This window comes from Psittacula echo (assembly GCF_963264785.1).
Source record: "Psittacula echo genome assembly, chromosome: 2".
Taxonomy (NCBI): domain Eukaryota; kingdom Metazoa; phylum Chordata; class Aves; order Psittaciformes; family Psittacidae; genus Psittacula; species Psittacula echo.
The window spans coordinates 155645985-155668272 of record NC_137737.1 but is presented as its reverse complement, the minus strand read 5'-3'; the positions used below and the strand labels follow the sequence as shown (position 1 = coordinate 155668272).

At 38.9% G+C, this 22288-nt stretch overlaps 1 protein-coding gene across 1 annotated transcript in view; it reads left to right on the top strand.

The window, feature by feature from the left end:
- Positions 1-854: 854 nt before the first annotated feature.
- FAM135B (family with sequence similarity 135 member B) overlaps positions 855-22288 on the top strand; it is a gene marked incomplete at both ends in the record, with an annotated part of 143919 nt that continues 122485 nt past the window's right edge. The window contains one exon of the mRNA XM_080610716.1: positions 855-931. Within this exon, the coding sequence (XP_080466842.1) occupies positions 855-931 (77 nt within the window). The remainder of the gene's footprint in view (positions 932-22288) is intronic.

Here is a 22288-nt window from a genome sequence, read left to right as displayed (position 1 = left end):
AATTCAAAATCTGTCCTAAATCTGTAAAAGCCATTGGCTTTCCTCTGTTGCAATTAGGGAAGTGTTGAGGGTTTACACTGGTGTATTAAGTAGGGCTGGTTTGGAAATAGACTTTCGCAAAGATTCCTTGAGGTCGCTTCCAACCTGGATTATTCTATGATTTGATGGATTTATGATATATTATTTGTAAGTGGCTGTAATGCTTCAAATTGTGATCTGGCTGTTGTGGCCTATTAGGTGCTTTGATTGCCAGCATTTTCCCTAGAAGAATCTCTTTCATTCATTAATGTTTAAATTATTCATATTTCTTCAGAAGCTTCCCTTCTGGGGCTTTAGTTAAGTCACAGGAAGGGTCAAAAGCAAGAGGCAGCCAAATTCTTGCTCTCATCTGTCTAAGGCTTTTGTCTTTTGGGCCTGTGCTTTTATAGAAATGAGCTGTGCTGACCCTGGATATCTGCCATTTGGTAAAATGGGAAGGAAAAAATCAATTTCCCATATGAGAGTAGCAAGAGAGTTAATTAAAATTTGCTCTGAGATTCTTGCACATAATATGTTATTTACTTTTTGCTTCTTATACTTTGCATAATATTATCATTCTGTCCTCAGGCTTAATTAGACTTTTTACCTCTCTTAATTACTGCTTTGATCTGGCTTTTAGCAAGTCTTCCTGAAGATGGAGCCCAACGATGTTACTGGAAAAGTTCCAGTTGATTTCAGTCAATTTCAAGCTTTGCATGAACCCAAAGATGCTGAACAAAAAGTAGCAATCCATTCATGAGTTTGTTAAGCAAAATACTTCAAATGTTCGTAACGCCTCTATATATGTGTTGTTTAGGTGATGACCTGAAAAAATCATGTCTGAGGTCCAGGGAACGGTCGAATTTTCTGTGGAGCTACACAAATTCCATAATGTGGACCTCTTCCAGAGGGGGTGAGTTGATGTTTCCATTAATTTATAGCTGATAACACAGGAGTAGTTTACAGAAAAGAGTTAAACTGCAAACCAGGTTCTTTTATGCCAAATGCAGTTATATTTCATGCAATCTCCAGGGCAGGGAAGGATGTCATTGGGCTTTCATTGCTGTCAAGTAAGATCAATGTACATTACTTTCACTATAAAGTCAGACTGACTGACTTGTTTTTGTAATACAATGCTGTAATGCTCCAAATTACTTTAAGCATCTGTTCAGATATAAGTACAATAGCTGCTTTAAACGCTTCTGGACTGGTTTTGAGCCTATGTGAAATTATAGCTATATTGAACCATAAGGAAAACATGTTCATTTTAGGGTCATAAATCTAATGGCTATGTTCTTTTAATGACATTAGCTAACTCTCACCATTTCACAAGGGAAAATAAATGCCCATGTTTTCCTAAAGCTCTGTTTCTGGTGGATATGTTGTTTTTTCACATCCCCCTAAGTTAGAAGAACATGTACAACTTCTGCTATACTTAATTTGCCCTATTCTTTTGCACCACTCTTCCTAATAGTTTTTTTAACAACCTGGTGGCTGTGGAGAAGCCTGACCAAGTGTGAGTTTTTACTCTTTTTGCATATTGTGCCTTACATGTGTTATTCAGTGAGGAAAAGATAAGATAAAGAAACACTTTTTGAGAAGACCAGAAGACCCAGATAGGTCAAAAGAAGGTAGTTCATGGACAACAGTGGGTCTAGTGAAGTCTTATTTTCTTTAATCTATGAGGATTGATGTATACAGAACCCTGAATTCTTTCTTTCAAACCATAGCTTGATACAGGGGTGGTTTACAGCAGATTTGCTCATCAAAAGCACCATTTCCTGCAAGGAAACCATGGAATTTTTTCAAGTATTGGGATAGATTAGGTAGAGTTGTTTCTGTCTGTATACAGGCTTCTTGTTATGTGGGAAAGATGCTGTGAACTTGAATGAAGGAAACATGGCTCTATTTTGTTTTAACAGCTGGCATCTGTCATTCTGTTCATGTCACCAAGTGAATAAACACCAACTTTATGTTAGAAAGCATTCTGACTACACCAAGTACTTGTCATATATATATATATATATATATATATATATATATATATATATATATATATATATATAAAGTCCTCTGTGCTTGAGTTGTTTGGTTTATCTGAGTTACAAAAGAACTCTCCTGTGTCTTCTGGTCCTTATGGCCTTAGAAGATAATCCCAGCTATAGATTGTTTTTCTTGGTTTTTGGTGATTAGTGTAAATGTCTTTGATCTTCCTCACATTTGAAAATCGACACTTGTCTGTGGGTTCAGTGATTGTTTTGGACTTAGATGGTAGGATGTATAGAGGTTAGCCAGGAATCCTCCCACTTTGAATGTTACTGTGTGATGGGCTGCCTGTTTTTTGTCATATTAGTCTGCTTTTGCATTCTATAATTTCCATAAAATGCGTTTGTTGGCTTTGACAGTCACATCAAATCTCTGGTGTGGGGGTAAACCTAGCACTAACACAGTTAATATATTCTGCTGTCATAATAATGAGTTTGTAATTACCCTTGCTTTTTTCCCCACTGGTGCTTACCTTGCTTTACTGATTAATATTCCAAACACACAGTACTACAGGCTATACTGCATTAATTTGTTTACAGTTATTTTTCTATGTATCCTGCACACTATTACATTTATATAGTGTATACATATAGTTTTAAGGTTTACATTTCCAACTAAGTCCTTTATTGTGTCTCAGACTTGATGATCAATGTCCTTTGGTTGGTTTCATCTACTCAGCAGCCCCTGACACTGTAGTATGGAAATGTGAAGAAAAGGAGTAGATGAGCTTGCCAAATTTCATTTTAACTTGGACACACTTTTTAATTGTTTTCCTCTATTGCCATTGTTGGTATTTACTATAAACATCTGGGATATCTTGGATTGACTTGTGATCTTCCCAGAAGAGAAGGTGGTAGAAGTAATAATGATGGGGATTTTTTGTTTAACTAGTGTTTTTCTTCTTTTAGTGCCTTGTAAACTGAGTCAATATCACTCTGTCTTGCTGAAGGCCAGAAAGGTGATTCTTGAAAGGTTGTCCATCAGCACAGCAGCAGAGATGAAGTGAATATTAATTGCTATGAGAACACAACATGTTAGGGTTTTTAACAATAAAATCAATATTATTAATGTGTTGGTTTAACGGTATTAATAATAATTAACAGTATTAATAGTTAACACTATTAATAGCTAGCAACATTAATAATAATTTATGTAACTTACTCTTCCTTTTAATACTTTGGTACAAAACCAAAATAAAAATAATCATAATAAAAAAACCTGATTATGTATCTCCACATAACATACATAACAGTCCTGCTACTGCCTGCCTTACTGACAAAAGGTTGAAAATCCTGGGTTGGAACTGCGTACTATGCATAAATAAGGACCATATTTTCCAAAACAGTCTTGGCTAACTGTCCTAAAGACAGTGCCTTTAGGGAGAGTATGTCTGTGCCAGCAGTGAGCCCTCTGGAGAAGAGCACTCCATGCAAATAAAGGAATGAATAAATCAACGCATTTAGCAAAAGAATCCTGGAAGAATCAGCCCTTCTGAAGCCGTTAGGTGATGGTTAATAGTAAAACTTGATTAAGAACATGATCTGCTGGCTGTAAGCCACAGAGTAAAAGTGCTTTAAAATGCAAGGCCTTCAGTAATGGTCCTGTTCTATCGCTGATTGCACTGGAAGCTATTTTGAATTCTGTACGCACACACAGCCAGTTGCACCTTTCTCTCTCCACAAGAAATGGAAGCTCCTTAATCTATGTGAATAACAGCCTGTGATATTTGAATCTCTTAACCTGTATGAATGGTGAATACTGAAAAGAGACTGTGATACAAAAGTAATGATTTTTTTAAAATATATGTTATGGTTATATGTTTCTGGCATATATAACAGGAACAGTCATCAGCAAATTTTGTTTTGCAGGTAGTTTACTTTAGTCGATTAGTGTTAAATTTATCTTCTGAAACTCAACTGTAAGTGTCAGTATTTATAGACATCAAAGGTTAAATGTTGTAGGTGCTACTATAGGGGGGAGAAAGATGCTTTTCTTTGGTCAGACCAAAGGATTTGCAATGCTGTTTGATGTCAGAGTTCTAAAGGTTGACTCATAAGTAATGCAATTTCTGGAAAACATTTTCAAGTTTTCTCTCCTTAATTCTCTCTATTGTGTGCTGCTTAATAACTGGTGACATATTTTCTCTAGTGAAATTATCTGATTCTGATTTTCCTTAATAAAGTAGGAAATAAAATTATCCCTGACTGTCAGAGACCAATTAATTGATCTGTCTACTTCAGTCAGAAGCAATCCTTCTGCACCTTTTTTTTCTTAAAGCTTTTCAAAACCTATTGGAAAGAGAAAAAAAGACCAGTAACCCACAACTACAGTGTTCACAAAGCAAGCAACTTTTGGAGTCAGTGAGGAAATAGAAGGCACAAAGAAGGTAAAACATTGACTTAATAACACTAAGATTCTGAGAAGGATGTATTATAAACCAAGATAAGTCATTAGTTACCAATCACATGACTGGATCAACTGCTTATCAGTCTTATCATTCTTCAAATTCCAGGCTGCAATTGGTAAGTGTCTGACACACTGATGGTTTACATGTGTAAGGTGTGGTGGTAAATAAAAATGAGTGGAAAAATGATATCCAGCTTCTTCTAAATGAATGCAACTTCAACAAGATCGGTGTTCTCCGAGTTTACAAAACCATGCAGGTATCAGATGAAGTATCAGTAACATTCAGAACTGCTGAAAACACGATTCTCAACAGGGTCTTCTATTTATGTGATAAAACATCCCTGTGGCTTACATTGACAACCTGTTTCTGTACTTAGTCATGAAGTCTTGCCTTCAGAGACAAAATGAAGCAGCTCTTTTCCCCAGAAAACTGGGGTTCAGCAATCAACCAATGCTTTTCTTGTCAGGATGGATACCTTGAAAATACATATTGTATACGGGGGTTCAGCCCTTACTTCCATCTGTTGTCCATTAGGACGTGGAGTCTTTGAGGTACAGTGTCAAGCCCTTAGTGACATGGTTTAGTGGTGGACTTGGCAGTCCTGGGGTAATGGTTAGTCTTGATGATCTTAAATGTCTTTTCCAACCTACTTGATTCTATGATTCTATGATTTGAAAGGCTAGGACAGAGGCAAATCTTGTTACTTTTTCGTAACAATATGCATTTTTTCAGACTGAGAACCTGCTGCATTGAACTGACAGTATTAAAAGTAGTGAAGCACAAACCCATACTCATGAATGTAGCTGTGGTGCTGGTGTTCAGTAAGATAAACAACAATCTCCCAAATTGTAGCAAATGTTCAACTTCAGGAGAATCATGTATGATAAGTTATTTTCATAACAGCTGGTGAATACAATTCTCTCATTTGGTTAGTTAGTGTAGCCATCTCTAATTTTCAGGCACCCTGTGTCTACTGAAGAGACGTGCGATCTCCAGCGCCAGTGCTAGGGGAAAAAGAAACTAAATAGAGTGGAGCCTAAAATATGAGGCTATTCTGCAGATGAAGAGCAGCATCTCAACAAAATCTGTAGACTGACTATCAAAATAATCAGTAGAAAGTAGCATACTCTTGTATTTAGAGATAATGTTCCTCCTTCAAATAAGCAATACTGTGACTTGTCTTAGCCTAAACACATCAGGTAAGTGTTCTGTGTCACTTTTATATTTACATGGAACTGAGCTAAAGGTCAACTACAACTCATTTAATAGATTGACTAACCAAGGTAATATCACAGAGTTAATACAATCTAGATTCATAAATAAGGTCCCTGGACAACTAGCACTCTGGACCCTGAGATTTTTCACATATTAAATGTGGCAGGGAACTTTAGTGTGTCCTTTCTGAAATGCAGCCTGTGTACAGTGATGAAAACTGTGCCTTGCCTTCTGAAGCTCTTTCTTCCGTGACCTACTGTGGTCAGTTCCCTTTCTGTCTTTTCTGCCATTTTGATGATTGTACTTTAACCAGATGGTGTAAAATAAGTGATAACTTTATGCAAGGAATATTCATATCCATCTGTTGCATATAAGCATATCACAATACAATGGTTCAGTGCATAGCAGAGAAAAGAGAGGTGAACCTAAGCAAGGCACAAGTTAGCAGTTAGATGACAGCATCTTGTACAGTATGGCTCACTATCCTTAGATAGGAAATATATGTATTTATAAACATATACACATATACACATACACATATACACTTATACACATATACACATAACTAGTCTGTCAAGCCCTCAGCTTGTGACTGTCCTTAGGCTGCTTGCTGTTAATAACCATAACAAGTATGACTGATATTCCTACTACCTCTGTTTGCCTAGAAGATACCCTTTTGCTCTGATGTCTTAATGTCAGTTGTCCTGAGCTGCAGAAATGTCATCATGAGGGAATTGCTACAAAATACTGTGTGTTATCTCCTCAGCCCTACAGGCGGCTGTGAGCATGCTGGACACCAGATCATATAGGAAGCTGGTGTAGAAAGCAGAGAATAATACTTTTCCTATCAAAGAGGAGTGAATAAAAGAAAAATCATATGACAGACATTGGTCTTTGTGGAAGTAGTATTGAGGGTTGCTCAGATATTAGTGGTATCATATAAGAATCTCATACAGAATGAGGTTAAAAATAAAAGAAAAATCTTGTCAGCTGGAATATTATGAACATGTTTATAAGTACAGAAAGCTATATAATTTTAGATGTTTAGACAAAGCCAGTACCATAGCAGAATGGACACTTTGTGATGATCTTGTCAGTAATGGGTTGTGATAGCCAAATAAATTAATACAGTGATCCACATCTCAGAAAATACAGGGGTTTCCCTGCTCTTCCAGCCTCAGATTTCAAGACTGCTAAATACTCAGGAAATCAGCTAAAACCATGTGGCATTTTATGTTAATTGAGTTTCTTTAGCCTTTTTCAAAACCACTTCAACAATGGGAGTCTCCCCATCGGCTTGTTGGATTGTGTCTTCTCTGATTTAGAGGCTGGCAAGCAATGCATCTCAGTAACTCACGCCTCCAAAGAAGATTCTTTGTGATACCTAATATTAAGCAATAACATTTTTAGTTAGATTTCTGTGCCAGAATTTGTAGCTGAGCCTTCGGCAATGTCTATGTTTCTGATGCTGGTCCTACCCCTTTCTATAAAGCCCCATTTTCTGAAGTCAGCCAATTAGAGAAGAAACTATTGTACTACTTAAAATTAACCTTTTAATGCTCATGATTGTTATGAAAACCATGGAAGGTTGTATCCCAAAGCGTCAAAATAAAATTTCATATTTATTAGTTTTTAAAAATATTTTGAAAATATCAACTCCAGGTTCTATTCCCTTGTTAAACAATCCCTTGTTGGTAATCAGTGCTGGAAGGGTGGCAAGAAAAGAAAAAAGAAGAAAAAGCCAAACTTATCTGTTTTATTTGGTTGACCAAAAAATAAGCCTTTGCCCCTTAACAATGGGATACCATCTTCTCTAAGGAAAGCAAATACCACCCCCATCCAAGTGACATTTACATTGCTGCTTTGATGAGTTTCTGAGTGAATTATGTCAGAAAGGTGCTTCAATTTCACCGAACATGATTTATACGGACCTTCAATTCAAATGTTGACTGCAGATCCTAATTCAAGGAGTTTCTAGATGGACCTGTGCCTATTCACTAGGAATCAATCAGCTGTTTGTGTGTGTGTATGTGTAGGGGAAGGGAGTCTAAGTCCTCAGGCTTGCAAAAGGATATATGTGTACGTGCTGCAACATTTTATTACTTAAGAACAAATGAAGTGACGCATCTTTAAAACAGTGAACTTGAACAAGCCAGAAATGACAACAGCGTAGACTGAGTAATTGAAATTATTTTAAATGAAAGAGGGTGCCAGAAATTGCTGAATGAGCAGCTCTAGTAATAAAATAACTATGAGATGCTTCAAAAAACATTGTGTTCCTTGTGAGCAATTTTTAGGGAGTGGGAAGTTATTCTCCAAGTTTTCATGTGATGGTGATTGTGGTGCTTTGCAGCTTTTCTGGCACTTTTCCTCCCTAAAGCACTTTGCAAACAGCAACTAATTGAGGCAGATGAAGTTATCTGTGTTCAGAATGTGTTATCACATTGTTACACATTGTGCGTATCCTTAGAGGAAGCATGGCATAATCACCAGCAGCAAACCTTGTGTTTAAATATAGGACAAGCTGTTGAAAGAACAGCTAGACCTGGTCCCTTCCTACAGTTCCTGGTTGCAAGGGAAAAAGAATAAATTCAGTGAGAATAGTCAAGCTCTGGAATTTGCTGTCCAAAGAGGCTGGGGCATCTCCATCCTCGGAAGTTTTCAAGACCTGAATGGCCATAGTCCTGATTAATTTGGTCTAAATTCAATAATTGGTCCTGCTTTGAGCAGGCATTGGGCTGGAGGCCACCCAAGTTCCCTTCCAGCCTAGATGATTCTTTAGGACAAGCATGATCATAGCCTCCCTTGGCATAAAAACAACCCTGTGCAGCTTTCTTCTGCATCACCCAGTTATAGCCAGTGCAGTAGACACTATGTTTTAGTGATTTACTGTCAGCACCATAGTCTCCAGTAATTCATCTAGCTATTTCGCATACAGCATGAAATTGGTATATTTGATTAAGATTAAAAAGTTATTTTAGCTGAGAAATGCAGTTTTTAAAGTTCTGTTTCTCATCTATAGGCAATGCTCCACACTTCAAGTCTTGATGCTGCTGTGTTCAGTTCCTCAACAAATCTATCACAACCTTGAAGGACCCCAGTTTTCAATGCTGCACTTAATACCAACAACTTCCAAGAATTTATGGGCTTTGTGTCATCAGTTCTCCATATCATTAAGCACAAATATTCAGAGGGTAAAAGTTAGACCTGAGTTCATCAACGAAGATCATAGATGTCTCTTCAAGACCCACAAAAGAAAAGCAACCACTTATTGTAAAAACTCTACTGGCTGAAGTAGAAATTCACCCCAAAGACATGATTTTAGCCCATTAAATGAAAACCTTTGCTTTGCTGAACTGAAAACTTAATTAACTCTCTTAAGGGTGATCAAAGCTACTCTGTGATATTCCAGAGGATAATACTTTAAATTAAGGATCTCTGCTTGTAGAAATATTTTTATTATATGAATTGGAGTCATAAAAATAGGCAAAACACTGCCCAGTTACCCAAGAACTTTGAAGGAAATCTTATGATGGTCAGTTTTTGATGTTAAAATGATAGAATGAGCTGTGTTCCAGGTTAGTGACTAATGAGTATTAAAAGCTGGCTAAATCCCAAAAGTTTCATTTTACTTTCTTGTTTTTTAACCATATTTTTTACCCAAGACTTTTATTTAATATCACACCTTGCATTTTATTTCCTGGGAGAGTAGATCCCATCTGTTTGCGTAACATTCCTCCTGGCTAGCACTGTCTGTTTGTTATATTTTAATGTTTGCCTTCCAGGAGCAAGAACAAAGCCTTCCTTTTCTGTACCCTTACCTCTTGACTTCTGAATTTTCCTGGTGTGTACAAAGCTGTCCACCTGGTTAGTCAGAGTATCTATACCACACTTTGCTCTGCATAAATTTTATCACCTTTTATCTTTGGATCAGAAATCACTTTACATCCTTTACCGATCCTTTAAAATGTCTTTCTTAAGTCTGGTTGTTTACGTTCTACACATGGGAAAAAGCTGAGACAACTTTAACAAGACTAGATCAGAAAGCCAGGAAGTGAATGTATTGATTCACTAGATTATACTTAAACCTTTTTTTCCCTTATACTGATGACTAAACAGAGGCTAATTTGCTGAGTGCTGTGCCACATGTACTTTTAAATAAGCTGTTTTAATGACTAGTTATCATTCTGGTGTTCATGACCAAGAAAAATCAGCTGCCTTCCGATGTGTGAAGGGTAACTGAAGTAAAGTGAGCACACTCTTTCTCGACATATGACTCAGCCAGTTCTTGTTGTGCTACATGGGCACCAAATGGGAGCAGAATAAGTGGTGAATCTGGTCCATATGTGTTGAGAAGTGATAAGACGACATTTGGAGTACTCATAAGCTCTCAAATTAATATAACATTTCTGGGCTCTTCAACATGTGTTTGTTTTAAATAACCATGTTCTCCAGAATTTTCCCTCTGATTTTGCATGTGCCTGCTTTCAGCTTCGTATTAGTAATTGCTGGGAACTGCATGTGAAAAATTCACATCTCCATGCAAACTAGGGTTGAAGAAAAGAAAACACACCTGTAATTTCTCTCATTATTATGTCCCTAACTTAGTACCCTATCCCCATCATTCCCAGAGAGGAGGCACTGTCTAGTGGCTAAGAGACATATGTTAGAAGATTGTTCTTAACAGGATACAATCACAAATGCTCAGATGCTGTGATAGTAGAAAACATCATTATACATGGGAAAAGTTTGCTCCAGAGTGTCTGACTTTTATTTTAAGCTTAAAACATCCCAAAGTCTAATGTTCAGAATGGAAACCTGTACACAATTTCTGGATTAGATACTTTTCAGCTGGTTTATGTTGGGAACCCAAAAACTTTTCTGACACTTCATCTTATAGAGCTGCCTTAAGATAGTAGCTATTCATGTAACTGCATAGTTTAATTCTATGGATGCAATCCAACTATATGGTGTGTATACTGCAGACAAGGTGCACTGGAGTTGCAATGGAAAAAAACAGTTGGCCTTTGTCCTTGCATTAATGGAGTTCAGTATATTGTGTGCCTGGAAGGGAAGATCTCTTTTAGCACTTTAATTACTTAATGTGCTTGCTGCAACAAAAGTACATTAACAAATGCAGATCAATTTCTCCCATCAATCCATGTCCACTTTGATACTTCAGAACATTCATTCATTTGTGGGGATAACATCTGCCAAGAAAAGGTACTACAAATAAAATGCAGATGAAAAAATGAACTCTTTTTCAGTAATCTCTTGTTCCTGTTTCTCTATGCACGATAAATCTTTATAATGATGTCCTGTGACAAATGAGAAGTCAGTTTATGATGTGACGGGAGTGATGTCTGCAGCCAGCCAACACCAAAAATGCTGAGGAAGCTGTGGATTTTTAATTTATTTTGTAATATTCTGCAGTTTAATGTATTCTCTTTGATTTAGATATTGCCAGGACTCACACATCCTCCTCACAAGATAAACTTTGTGAAACAGTGGAGAGAATTAAATTGATGTTATAAAGCTACTAAAGCTTAAGGAAAATGACTGGCGTGAAGATTCTCAGATAAAAGCAGCTCTGGCTTGTTCAACCACTGGATAGGGAAAGAAGGCTAAATCCCTTAACAGGAAATATACTGGACTCAAGTTCTTACTTTTGACAATGGGCACAGTACTTAAGCTTTCAGATTTTAATAAATAGATAATTTAATAATTTAAGACAGTAGGTCAAATTAACAGTTTGGGATAAATAAACCTATTTAGTGCTTGCCTTAACTGTGTACAGATAAAGAAAATACACTTGTGCTCCCCATCTTTACAGAGTTATTGGAAGACTAAATACAATGGCAGTTTTAAGAGAATAAAACAGTGAGAAATATTTCAGAGAATGAAATATTTCAGAGAATGAAACGGATAGAAGGTCTGTAAGCATTGAAAAATGATATTTTTATTTTTGTCTAACCTGAGCTTCTGACAATTCGTTCCCTTACTTAAAGCTGCCTTATTCATTTCTACATAGGTATTCTCTGAAAATCTTCGGTCTCTGATATGTGCTGCAGTTCAAAATTGAATGAAAATTGCATTACGAGTCATAAAACGCAACCAGGTTTCACATTAGTTTGTGACTTGATGTTTGCAAAATGTATGGATATAGTGGGAGTTATATATGAATTTTTATATATATATATATGGATTTAGTAGGAGGTGTCCCTGCACATGGCAGGGGGGTTGGAACTAGATGATCTTAAGGTCCTTTCCAACCCTAACTATTCTATGATCCTATGATTCTATATGTGTGATCTTCTAGCAGACCTCACTAATGGTACTCTGCCTTCTCATAACAAGAAAAAAATGTCTTTCATTGACATTGTAGCACTTCGGATCTAATATCTTGCTTTCATAGAATGAAAAAATGTCTTGGGCTGGAAAGGACCATAAGATCATCTAGCTCCAATCCACCTGCCATGGGCAGGAACACCTTACGTCAGACCATGTCACACAACACCCTGTTCAACATGGCCTTGAACAATGCCTGTGAGTGCACGCTGGGACAGTGACCAGTTTTATTGTTATATGTCCAAACTGGTTCAAATAGCACCTATCCAAACCCACATCAGTCTCTATTTGTTGAGTTGGTGAGGTCTGTCTAAGGATCTAGCATTCATACTTTTTGGACATAGAATCATAGAATCATAGAATAGTTAGGGTTGGAAAGGATCTTAAGATCATCTAGTTCCAACCCCCCTGCCATGGGCAGGGACACCTCACACTAAACCATGTCACCCAAGGCCTCATCCAACCTGGCCTTGAACACCGCCAAGGATGGAGCATTCACAACCTCCCTGGGCAACCCATTCCAGTGCCTCACCACCCTCTCAGTAAAGAATTTCTTCCTTATATCCAATCTAAACTTCCCCTGTTTAAGTTTGAACCTGTTACCCCTTGTCCTGTCACTACAGTCCCTGATGAATAGTCCCTCCCCAACATCCTTGCATCTGTCTTTGTTCTCTGTATTTCACAAAAGAATATTGCAGTTCAGTATGAATATGGTTTCCTCTTGTAAGGTTTGTTGTCTAGTGCCTTATGTATATATCATCATATCAAAAGATTTGTGTCTTTCATGCTGACTCTGCTTTACTGTGTTAACATTGCCATCCTTTTTTCTGAAGGCTGAGAGAAATTCTGTTATCTCACGCACAGTTTTGTAGCACCTGGATTACTTCCATGGTCTTTCAGCGAATGGCTGAGATTTTACCTTTCTATTGTGTCTTCTTGCCAGTAGAAGTCATTAAAATTTGCCCCTGTTCTCACTTCCTTATGCTTCCCCCCTTGAAAGTAATGCTTGGTTATTCCTGACCTGTTGCTCTGCTTCTCACCTCTGGAAAACTTAGTTGATGGTCAAACCTACTTGACACCTGCAGGGAGACACTGTGCTGTTAGGACGGTTCAACCCGAAGATTAACCCAGTGTCAGGTGGCATCCTATATTTTGCAAAAATCTCTGCTAGCCAAATTAGCAACGTACAAAATGCGCTGAGTTCAGGAACTGAAATTCCTGTCAGAGATTAATGATAGTAGGAAAAGAGTTAATAGGAGTCAGTGAGATGCTGGCTTCAAGGTGGATGGTGAATTTGGTTGGAGAAAGAATACACAGACTAAGCTTACTTCATCAATACTTTTAGGATGCTCCTGATGTGGAGAGAATATTCTTAAGATGAGGTTGCTGCCAGAATTATTGCCTAGATGAAATTAACGTTTATTCAACAATAATGAAACATAAAGTTTACAGATTGAGGCACCATCTGAGATTCTTTTTAGATTCGCCCGTGATATAGCCTTGAGGAGCCCTGGCTCCCTTTGGAAGATCTCATAAGTTTGACAAAAGAATTCACATATCTGTCATCAGTATTTTAAATGCTGGCATGACAATTCAGATCCAAAGAGAGTGGATCTGCATTGTCTTTAGTGTTATATCAGACCAAATGTTTATGTGTTTCGCTTTGCAGCCTGGAATTCACAAGTCCAGTTTATTTGATACATAATGAATGTATGGAACAAGTTAGGTGAGTCATTATGCTCTGAAATAGGATAAAGAGTTAGAGAAATAACTATGTTTATCTTCACCACAGTGAATTCACTTATGTCAGTTGAGTCCTCAGCTTTTATTCTTGCTTCTGCTAATGCCTAATATACGATGCTGGTTTGAGATCCAACTGATATTTTTATTCGATGAAAACAGGAACAGCCTCAGCAGGAGTGAGAACAATACCATATGGATAAGTGCAGAAAAGATTAAAGATGTAGATGATCTCAGACATGGGAGGGAACTGGACCTAGCTATGGTTTGACTTAGGTTACAGAAAAGACTGCAGAAAAGTGAAGCAGCTCACTGTCCTCTAAAAGGAGTCTGCATAGGCCTTGACTGAACAGACGTGAAACTGAACTTCAGCAAAGCGTTCAACATTCTTCCCCACAGCGTCCCCCTATAGACAAACTGGGAAGATAGATACAGACTGGATGGGTGGTCTGTGAGATGGGTAGGAAATTGCTTACCAGGCCACAAGTTTTTGTGAGTTCTTGAATGATTAATATTAAGATTTTTAGGAATAGCTCAAAAATTAGGTCAGAGTTTTAGCAGAGGGGACAGATTCATGACACAGTTGAGACTGAAAACTTTTCACCTCTCTGTACTGATTTTCTATAAAGGAGAGAGGAGTCATAATGACAAAAAACATTGTGAAGAGAGGTGGCGATGCAGTTGTTGATGCTGAATCCATTCTACAGAAAATGGGATTTCCATCTGCAGAACCATCAGTCCTCTGCTAGCACTGAGTATACTTTTAGAAGAGAGTATTCATCCCTCTTGGAAGGGCAAATTCCCTTCAGTTCTCACTGCAGTGAGAAAAACATAAATTTCTGTAAGCTTCCACATTTAACAATTAGTTTTATGTGTGTGGAGTGACTGGATGGAAATAGATATGACCCATTTCCTGAGAAAAAGTAGGAAAGGAAACCTAATGAAGAAAGTAAAAATGAAGAAAAGAAGGTGGAAGGGAGGAGGAGAAAGGTGATTTTGTTGAGGTGCACTGATTTAGTCATCCCCAGACCTGGTGTGGGAGAAATGCACCTGTGTTTGATATCTGGAGTCTCTTCATCTAATAATTTAAATGGTTAAATCATTTAAACCTACCGTTTAAAACTGTGCTTCTGCGAAAAGGAACGCTGAAGTGTCACTGTGGAGCACAGGGTATGGGGTGTCCGTGCCCAGGCGCTGGCCATGGTGCTGCAGGGAGGCCTCTGTGAGGAGAGGCCGGGGCTGCCGCATGCCGGCTTCAGCGGCCCCAGCGCAGGACCAAGTAGAGCCTCTCAGCCAAGCGGGGGGCGCGGGGGGAAAACAGGTTCCAGGCACGGCCAAAGGCGGCGCAGGCAGAGGAGAAGGAAGCCAAGGAAGGAGCAGCCACAGCGGGACCCCGAGGGAGGGAGGAGGAGGAGGGCAGGAGGTGCTGCAGGCCCGGAGCAGGGATTCCCTGCCATGGCTTTTACCATCCAATTTAAACTGTACAGCAGGCATCTGAATCAGGATATAGTACTGCTGCTGTTGCAACCTTTCTTGATTTTGTTTTAATTCAGTTTTCACTTTCTCAATTTTCTGTAATAGTTCCAACTAGCTGTCAGTCGTATAGCCTTAGTACCTCTGTGATCCAGGTCTTGTATCTGAGCTACCAGTTTCTCTATTTCTTTATCACAAGCTGTAAATTCTTGATGGGTTTGCTCCTTTTCTAATAAAAACTTACTGTATTCATCCATCATCTATTTTACTTCTGCTTGCAGAAATTCTACCTCGTATTCTCTAAGCATTCCAGAAGGTTTTAATGTTACTGTAAGTTTTAATCATTCTGCCAGTTCCTTAATTTTTTACTTATCCATCTATTGCCACTAGTTTTCAAGCTGCTTTTCAAGGACTGGAATTTGCTGGTTTAGATATACAGGCTCCAATAAGTCCTGATTTCTATGCAGTCGTTCTTCATGTTCTACATCCTCTTAAATATTTCTAATAAATATTTTCTCCTTTCCTGCCTGACACTGAAACTCTAATTTCTTCTTTGCTAAAAATTCCACTTCCAGTCCTAGAAAGTGTTTGTAACAGGAGCCAAGGGGTTGTATTATTTTCTTTACAGTTTTGAGGCATATTGCTTTCTTTTTATTGCCTTATGGAGTTGTACAGGATATGTGAGATATCAAAAAGACTAATGCTCTGTTTGTACAAAAACTATACAGCTTTTGCTCCATGTTTGAATCATGAAACACTGAAAAGCATCCACATTTCCTAGCTGTTAGTGTTTGTTTCTGATTCTGTACTGAGATCTTTAGTGTCTTAGAATAGGGAATGCTGCTTTTTTTTGTTGGTTTATTTTGGTTTATTTATTTGTTGCATGTAAGACACAGTCATAATCTGTGTTTACACCTCATAGAAGTTACCTATATAAATCAGGCTGACTCTCTGAGTTAAGAACCTCATCTTAAGAAGAGCTGAACCATTGCAAGCCCCATACTATTTAACATGATAAAAGTGAGTGGCAAAGAGTTCCAGCAATCAAGTTCCAAAACAGAACAGGAAGAAATCCCTCTTTGGAACTCACCTGAGATATCTTAGGAAATAGCCATCAGAGTTCAAGGAGTGTCTGGTTGATATTTTCAGTCATATGGTTTAGATTTAGGCAGTCCTGAGAGGAGCAGGGATTGGACTCGATGATCCTAATGGGTCCCTTCCAACTCGAGATATTCTATGGTTCTATGATTTTGTGATTTGAATGCAAAACATATTATCCACCCAAAATACCTTCACTTCAGCAGGAGCCACTGAAGCAGTGTCTTCATACTTATGAGGTAAATTTCTGTTTTGTCGCAGGTACCTTGAGAATTCCACTGGACACAGACAGAAATGTTGAATTCTCTGAATTTAGGATGGGTGGCTGTCTTGAATTTCTCTTTGCTCTGGTACTGATCTGCCATCACTGAACTCAGTTTTATGCAACTCCGTGCGCTGTCTGCTAGTGCCAGATGCTTCCACCTCTCATGTGCTGATGTATCTGAGCAGAGTAGAGACCTCAGGTGTTGGGTCAGTGATGTGAAGCAGGGACCGTAACACCAGATTGCTATGGGGAGAAGAGGCAATAGTGAGTGTGAATTCCATTTGGGCTCCTGTAAATGTTAGGCCTTGGTGGAAAGCAATTTGCAGTCTCAGTATGGTAATGTGGCTCCTCTCTTTTCCTTGTTCTACCAGTCAGCCATCAATGATCGAAACCAAATCCAGTGATGGCAGATCAGTGTCAAAGCAATGTTTGGCTGGGATCATAGACCAGGACAGCATCCTGAAATTGCAACAGCTACAGGCATAATCGTGGTAGCAATCAAGTTTTACACTGAGACCATGCAATTGACCCATCTGCATGGCTTTCTTCCATGAGAAATGTTCAACTTGAGACTTCAGATATTTGAACCAACAGATTTAGTAACAGCAGAATTTAGGGATCTGCTGGATGGTCTAGTTGTCATAACTTGCCCTGGGATCATGAGTCACTGAGTATCAGACCACATTGCATGTTCACTTTGCTCAAGTCCACAAACTCCCTTCCTTTGGAAACTAGTTCAAGGTCAAGACCTAGAAGATACTCAGGTTTTGTATTCATCTGTGATTAGACAATTACTAGGCTATGAATTAAGTGAAAATCTCTCCTTGGCCTCCTGGGTTAGACATACTCATCTGTCTCCAGTTTGCATCTCTGTTTCAAAGTCACTTTGGCTTTCAGTCTTCTGGGAAGTTCTGAGATAGGAAAAAAAAATGTGCATTTTTTAAAGCAATGGGCTCTGAGAAGCTATTTTGTGGCTATCATCTTCTGTTTATCCATTTCAGTCTCCAAGCAGCACAAAAACACTTTAGAACTCTCATGAGACACCGTATTTGTCTTATTATAGTAAAAAAGATGTAATACAGAAGGTTGCATTAAGAAAGAAAAATTATGACCTTCAGGAATATTCAGCTCATTTTATATCTATTAAATGATTGCTATAGAGTGTCTCTTGTTTGCATGCCAAACAGTTAAGAGTTACTTATCTCTCTGAGATTATCGCAGTGTCAGGTTTTCCAGGTGCTTCAGTTAGAAGAGCACAACCCTCTCTCTCTAGCTGTTCTTATAATGTAAGAGCAGATTGAAAAAGGTGACTACTTGACTGTGAGACTAAATTAAGCTCTGTTTTCAAGGCTTTTTATTGCCTTTAAGAGTAGGATATAAGTGCTCATATCTTTATTGGGGTCCTAATTTTTCTGCCCTTTCCTTTCCCCATCTCTTTTCCATTTAATTTTTCATTTTGCTCTGCTGTTCACCATTCTAGTACCTGCTCCTCTTCACCTCTACTTTATTATGCTGTCTGAAAGGGAAGTAAAGAGTGAATTGCTTTAAGAGGGTGGATATGGATCAGATAAATGGTAGCATTTTTATCTTGATGAGCATAAAAACACAAGAGTCCCTAAGGTAAGCATAAAAGGAGATGTAATGAGATTGGATATAAGGAAGAAGTTCTTTACTGTAAGTGTGGTGAGGCACTGGAATGGGTTGCCTAGGGAGATTGTGAGTGCTCCATCCTTGGCAGTGTTCAAGGCCAGGTTGGATGAGGCCTCGGGTGACATGGTTTAGTGTGGGATGTCCCTGCCCATGGCAGGGGGTTGGAACTAGATGATCTCAAGGTCCTTTCCAACCCTAGCTATTCTATGATTCTATGATTCTATGATGGAGATGTAAAGAGTGATGGTTTGTGTAATCGTCAGAGAGCTGCAGGGATGCAAGGGCAGGAGCATTTATGGCCTGTAGGGAACCAAGTTTCTGCATAGGACAGATGATCTGATTAAATCTATAAGAACCTAGAAGTATAAAAATTATCATGGTCATGGCTTACTGGGATCCAGATGAAAGCCTCAAAAACATCAAGTGCCAAGAGTTGGCTCTGATTCAGTACTGCTCTGAAATATGCCCACTATTGCTCTAGTACTGATCTGCCATCACTGTTAATACTAGTGCTCATTTGCCCAAAGCTGTTCGTATCTTTTCCATGTTATGCCCAGAGCTCATGGCTCTTGATTGCTTCCAGGCTTAAGTCCTGGACTTAAGATACAGCTATCTATATTTGTTCCTCGAACATGCTGAGCATCTTCAGAAGATGTTGAGAACCCATGCATACTGTTTGCTTGGGTGAGAATGAATCACACCAATTACCTTTCAGGATTACAGAACTGGGCAGCATTTATTGTTAAAACAAGATTTTCTGTCAGAGTAAAAAAATCAAAAATTAAAGAGAGCTGCAATACACTTAGAATTGAACAATTTGCTCCCATTGAATGCACAGCTCCCTTTGTCATGCTTCCTTAGGTCTGAATGCTACAACCTCTCTGTAGGTGAGAAGTTTGCCTTTAATAGACCCATTATGCCTTCTAGCTCAAGGCAAGAGCTACATCACTTACTGTACTGCAAGGAGAGTATGGATTACCCTCCTCTCACATTATTAATTTTAGACCTACCTTCATTGGACCAAGTGTAGAGGAAGGCCATGAAGACTATCAGAGTGTTGGAACACCTCTCCTATGAAGACAGGCTACAATGAGGATGATCAGCGTGGAGAAGAGAAGGCTCCAGGGAGACCTTACTGTGGCCTTCAATACCTTACAGGGGCCTACAAGAAATCTCAAGAGGGACTTTCTACAAAGGCATGTAGGGATAGGACAAGGGGGAATGGCTTTAAATTGACAAAGGGCAGGTGTAGATTAGATATTAGGAAAAAGTCTTTACTATGAGAGTGGTGAGGCACTGGCACAGGTTACCCAGAGGAGGTGTGGTTTGTCCCATCCCTCGCAGTGTTCAAGGGCAGGTTGGATGAAGCTTGGAGCAACCCGGTCTAGCGGAAGATGTCCCTGCCTGTGGCAGGGGGTCAGAACTGGATGAGCTTTATGGTCTTTTCCAACCCAAAACATTCTATGATTCTATCCTATGATTCTATCACCATAAACAAGGATTCTCTGTTGTCTGATGCAATGTTACAGAATTTTTTATGGCTATACTTTTTCACTGAAGGAAAGGAGAGATAAACTGTGTGCTGGCTGCCTCCTTAACCCAGGCTTTCTCCTTGCACCTTCAAGACAGGAATTGATTTTCACTTTTCACTTTTCAAGCATGAAACTAAGTAGATGTTAGGCTTTTTTTTAAGTTTCAGCTCACACTGTCTGTATAGGAAGTAATCGTGTGTTTGGTTCATTATTGATTACTGTGTTTTCTGGGAATCAGCCTGGATGATCACAGATGCTCCCTCTGTCCTGCATAAACTTTTGGAATATGTAGCAGGCAGGTCTCAGATGGTAAAACACTTGGGAATCTTTTCTGGGCATCATCAGTGCAAGACAGAAAGGTCTGTACATGTTTCCAGAGAGAGAATATGGGTCTAATTGATTTGAAAACCCTGAGTTCAAACTTCTGTATGGCAAATGAAGTTACATCTTGCATAGGGATTTGAGGTCTCTTCTCATGTTGTTTTCAAGAGGGAATATGGTTTTTTCCTTGCCTGAAAGGCTTTTCCTCATTGACTTCCAAACCAGCGTGCTGCCTCATCTTCCCAGCAGCAGCATTTCAACACAGTTTTGTGGACAGGGGCTGCTGGAAGGCAACTCCAGCACTGATCTGAGGAGCTACAGAAGCTCCAGGTTGACTGATCAGGCTCAGCATACAGTTTGCAGTGTATATTATCTTAAGGGTTGTTAATTAAAATGTAGCATTACTATTCATTAGGGACTGTAGCAATAGGACAAGGGATAACAGGTTCAAACTTAAATGGGGGATGTTTAGGTTAGATATAAGAAGTTCTTTACAGTGAGAGTAGTGAGACACTGGAGCAGGTTGCCCAAGAATATTGTGAATGCTCCATCCTTAGTAGTGCTCAAGGCCAGATTGGACAGATCCTGGGTGACATGGTTTAGTGTGAGATGTCCCTGCCCATAGCAGGGGGTTGGAACTGGATGATCTTAAGGTCCTTTCGAACTCTAACTACTCTGTGATTCTATAACTTGGGATGCAACTTTACATCTTGGAGCTGTTCAGCGTAATTCAAAGCAGGTGGAAGCAGTGGAGTTTTGAACTCCTCTGGCTGCTATGACAGTGTTACTGAGCTGCAGGAGTGATCAGGGAGAAGAAGTCTGGTCTGTCAGGGCTCCTTGTGATCTGGTTTGGTAGCATGATGTATCAATATTATCCAGCAAATTGCTTCTCTTAATCTAGTGATCCCTTATAAACCTGGGCTTTACAATGCTGTTAGCAGTCAATGGCAGGGGAAGAAAAGTAGGCAGCGACTTGTAGGACTACATGAGAGCTCTGGCATTGACCTGAGAGGATGAAGTAAAGGAAGGATGGAGTCCAAAGTGTCCGTACCAGGGCTGATACAAGCCTGCTCCTTTGATCTGTCTCTCTGTGTTGGTTTTGATATAAATCCTTCGCGATTAAGTACTGCCCTGTGTTAAAACATGTTATTCTCCTAAAATTAAATATCTGTTCTGTGAATTTGTGTACAATGCAATAATTACCAAAGACAGCAAAACCCCTGAATACTTTTGCACCCTGCCTGATCATTAAGTGAGCACTTAACATCTGAGAGTCATCTTGGTGCTCCAGAGTGGAGGCCTGACCACTGCAGTGCCAAGAGATTGAAAGGTGTCAGTAGCTCACCTTCTTGAAGAACACGAAAGGTGTTTCGTGATCTTTGCAAGCTACAACTTCTTATATCTAAATTGCATTTATTCATGGACAGTTTATATGCAGTTGTTCTTGTGCCAATGTTGTATTTTCTTGTACCTCACTCTTCTTCCTTCCTGATGTTTTTTCCTCTCAATGTATTTATAGATGGAGAAGGGAGCTGATTGCTGTGTTTTGCTGAGTTAAGTGTGCCAAGTTCCTTTAGTTCTTTCCTTAAAATCAGCTCGCTGTTTCCTGATCTTTGCTTCACAGCTCCTGTTACACACTAGCTGGCAATTTTCTGTGGTCTCCCTACTTTGCTGAGATCTAAATAAGATTTTCTGCACTCATCTTTAAAAAGAAAAAAGAAGAAACACAAACAAGCTGCTTATTCAAGGAGACACACTGCTTAATAAGTCAGACTTAGCCTAATAGTAGTAGAACAGGAATCACATTGGAATTTCTCATTTATTTCCTAATTATTCTTTCCTTCAAAATCTACCATAAAACCTTATGTATTTCTGGGGCCACAATCAGGGAACCATAGTGATGTCTATTTCAGCACCTTTGCAAAATGACTGCTTAGCTTCTGCTCATCACCCACCCTTCTGTACCTCTATGGATTTATTGGATTTGTGGTAAACCGGTATCACAGGGTGTCCAGTTCACGTGTCACTTCTACCAAGGTTCTCCAGCTTTATCTTCACAAACCATGCTGACCTCTTCGATTTTGGCACTTTGGCTGTAATCTTTTTCAAAGCTTTGTATTCCTTCCCTTTAGCCTTCTAATTTGTGCTCTTCATAAAAAAGAACAGGAGGACAAA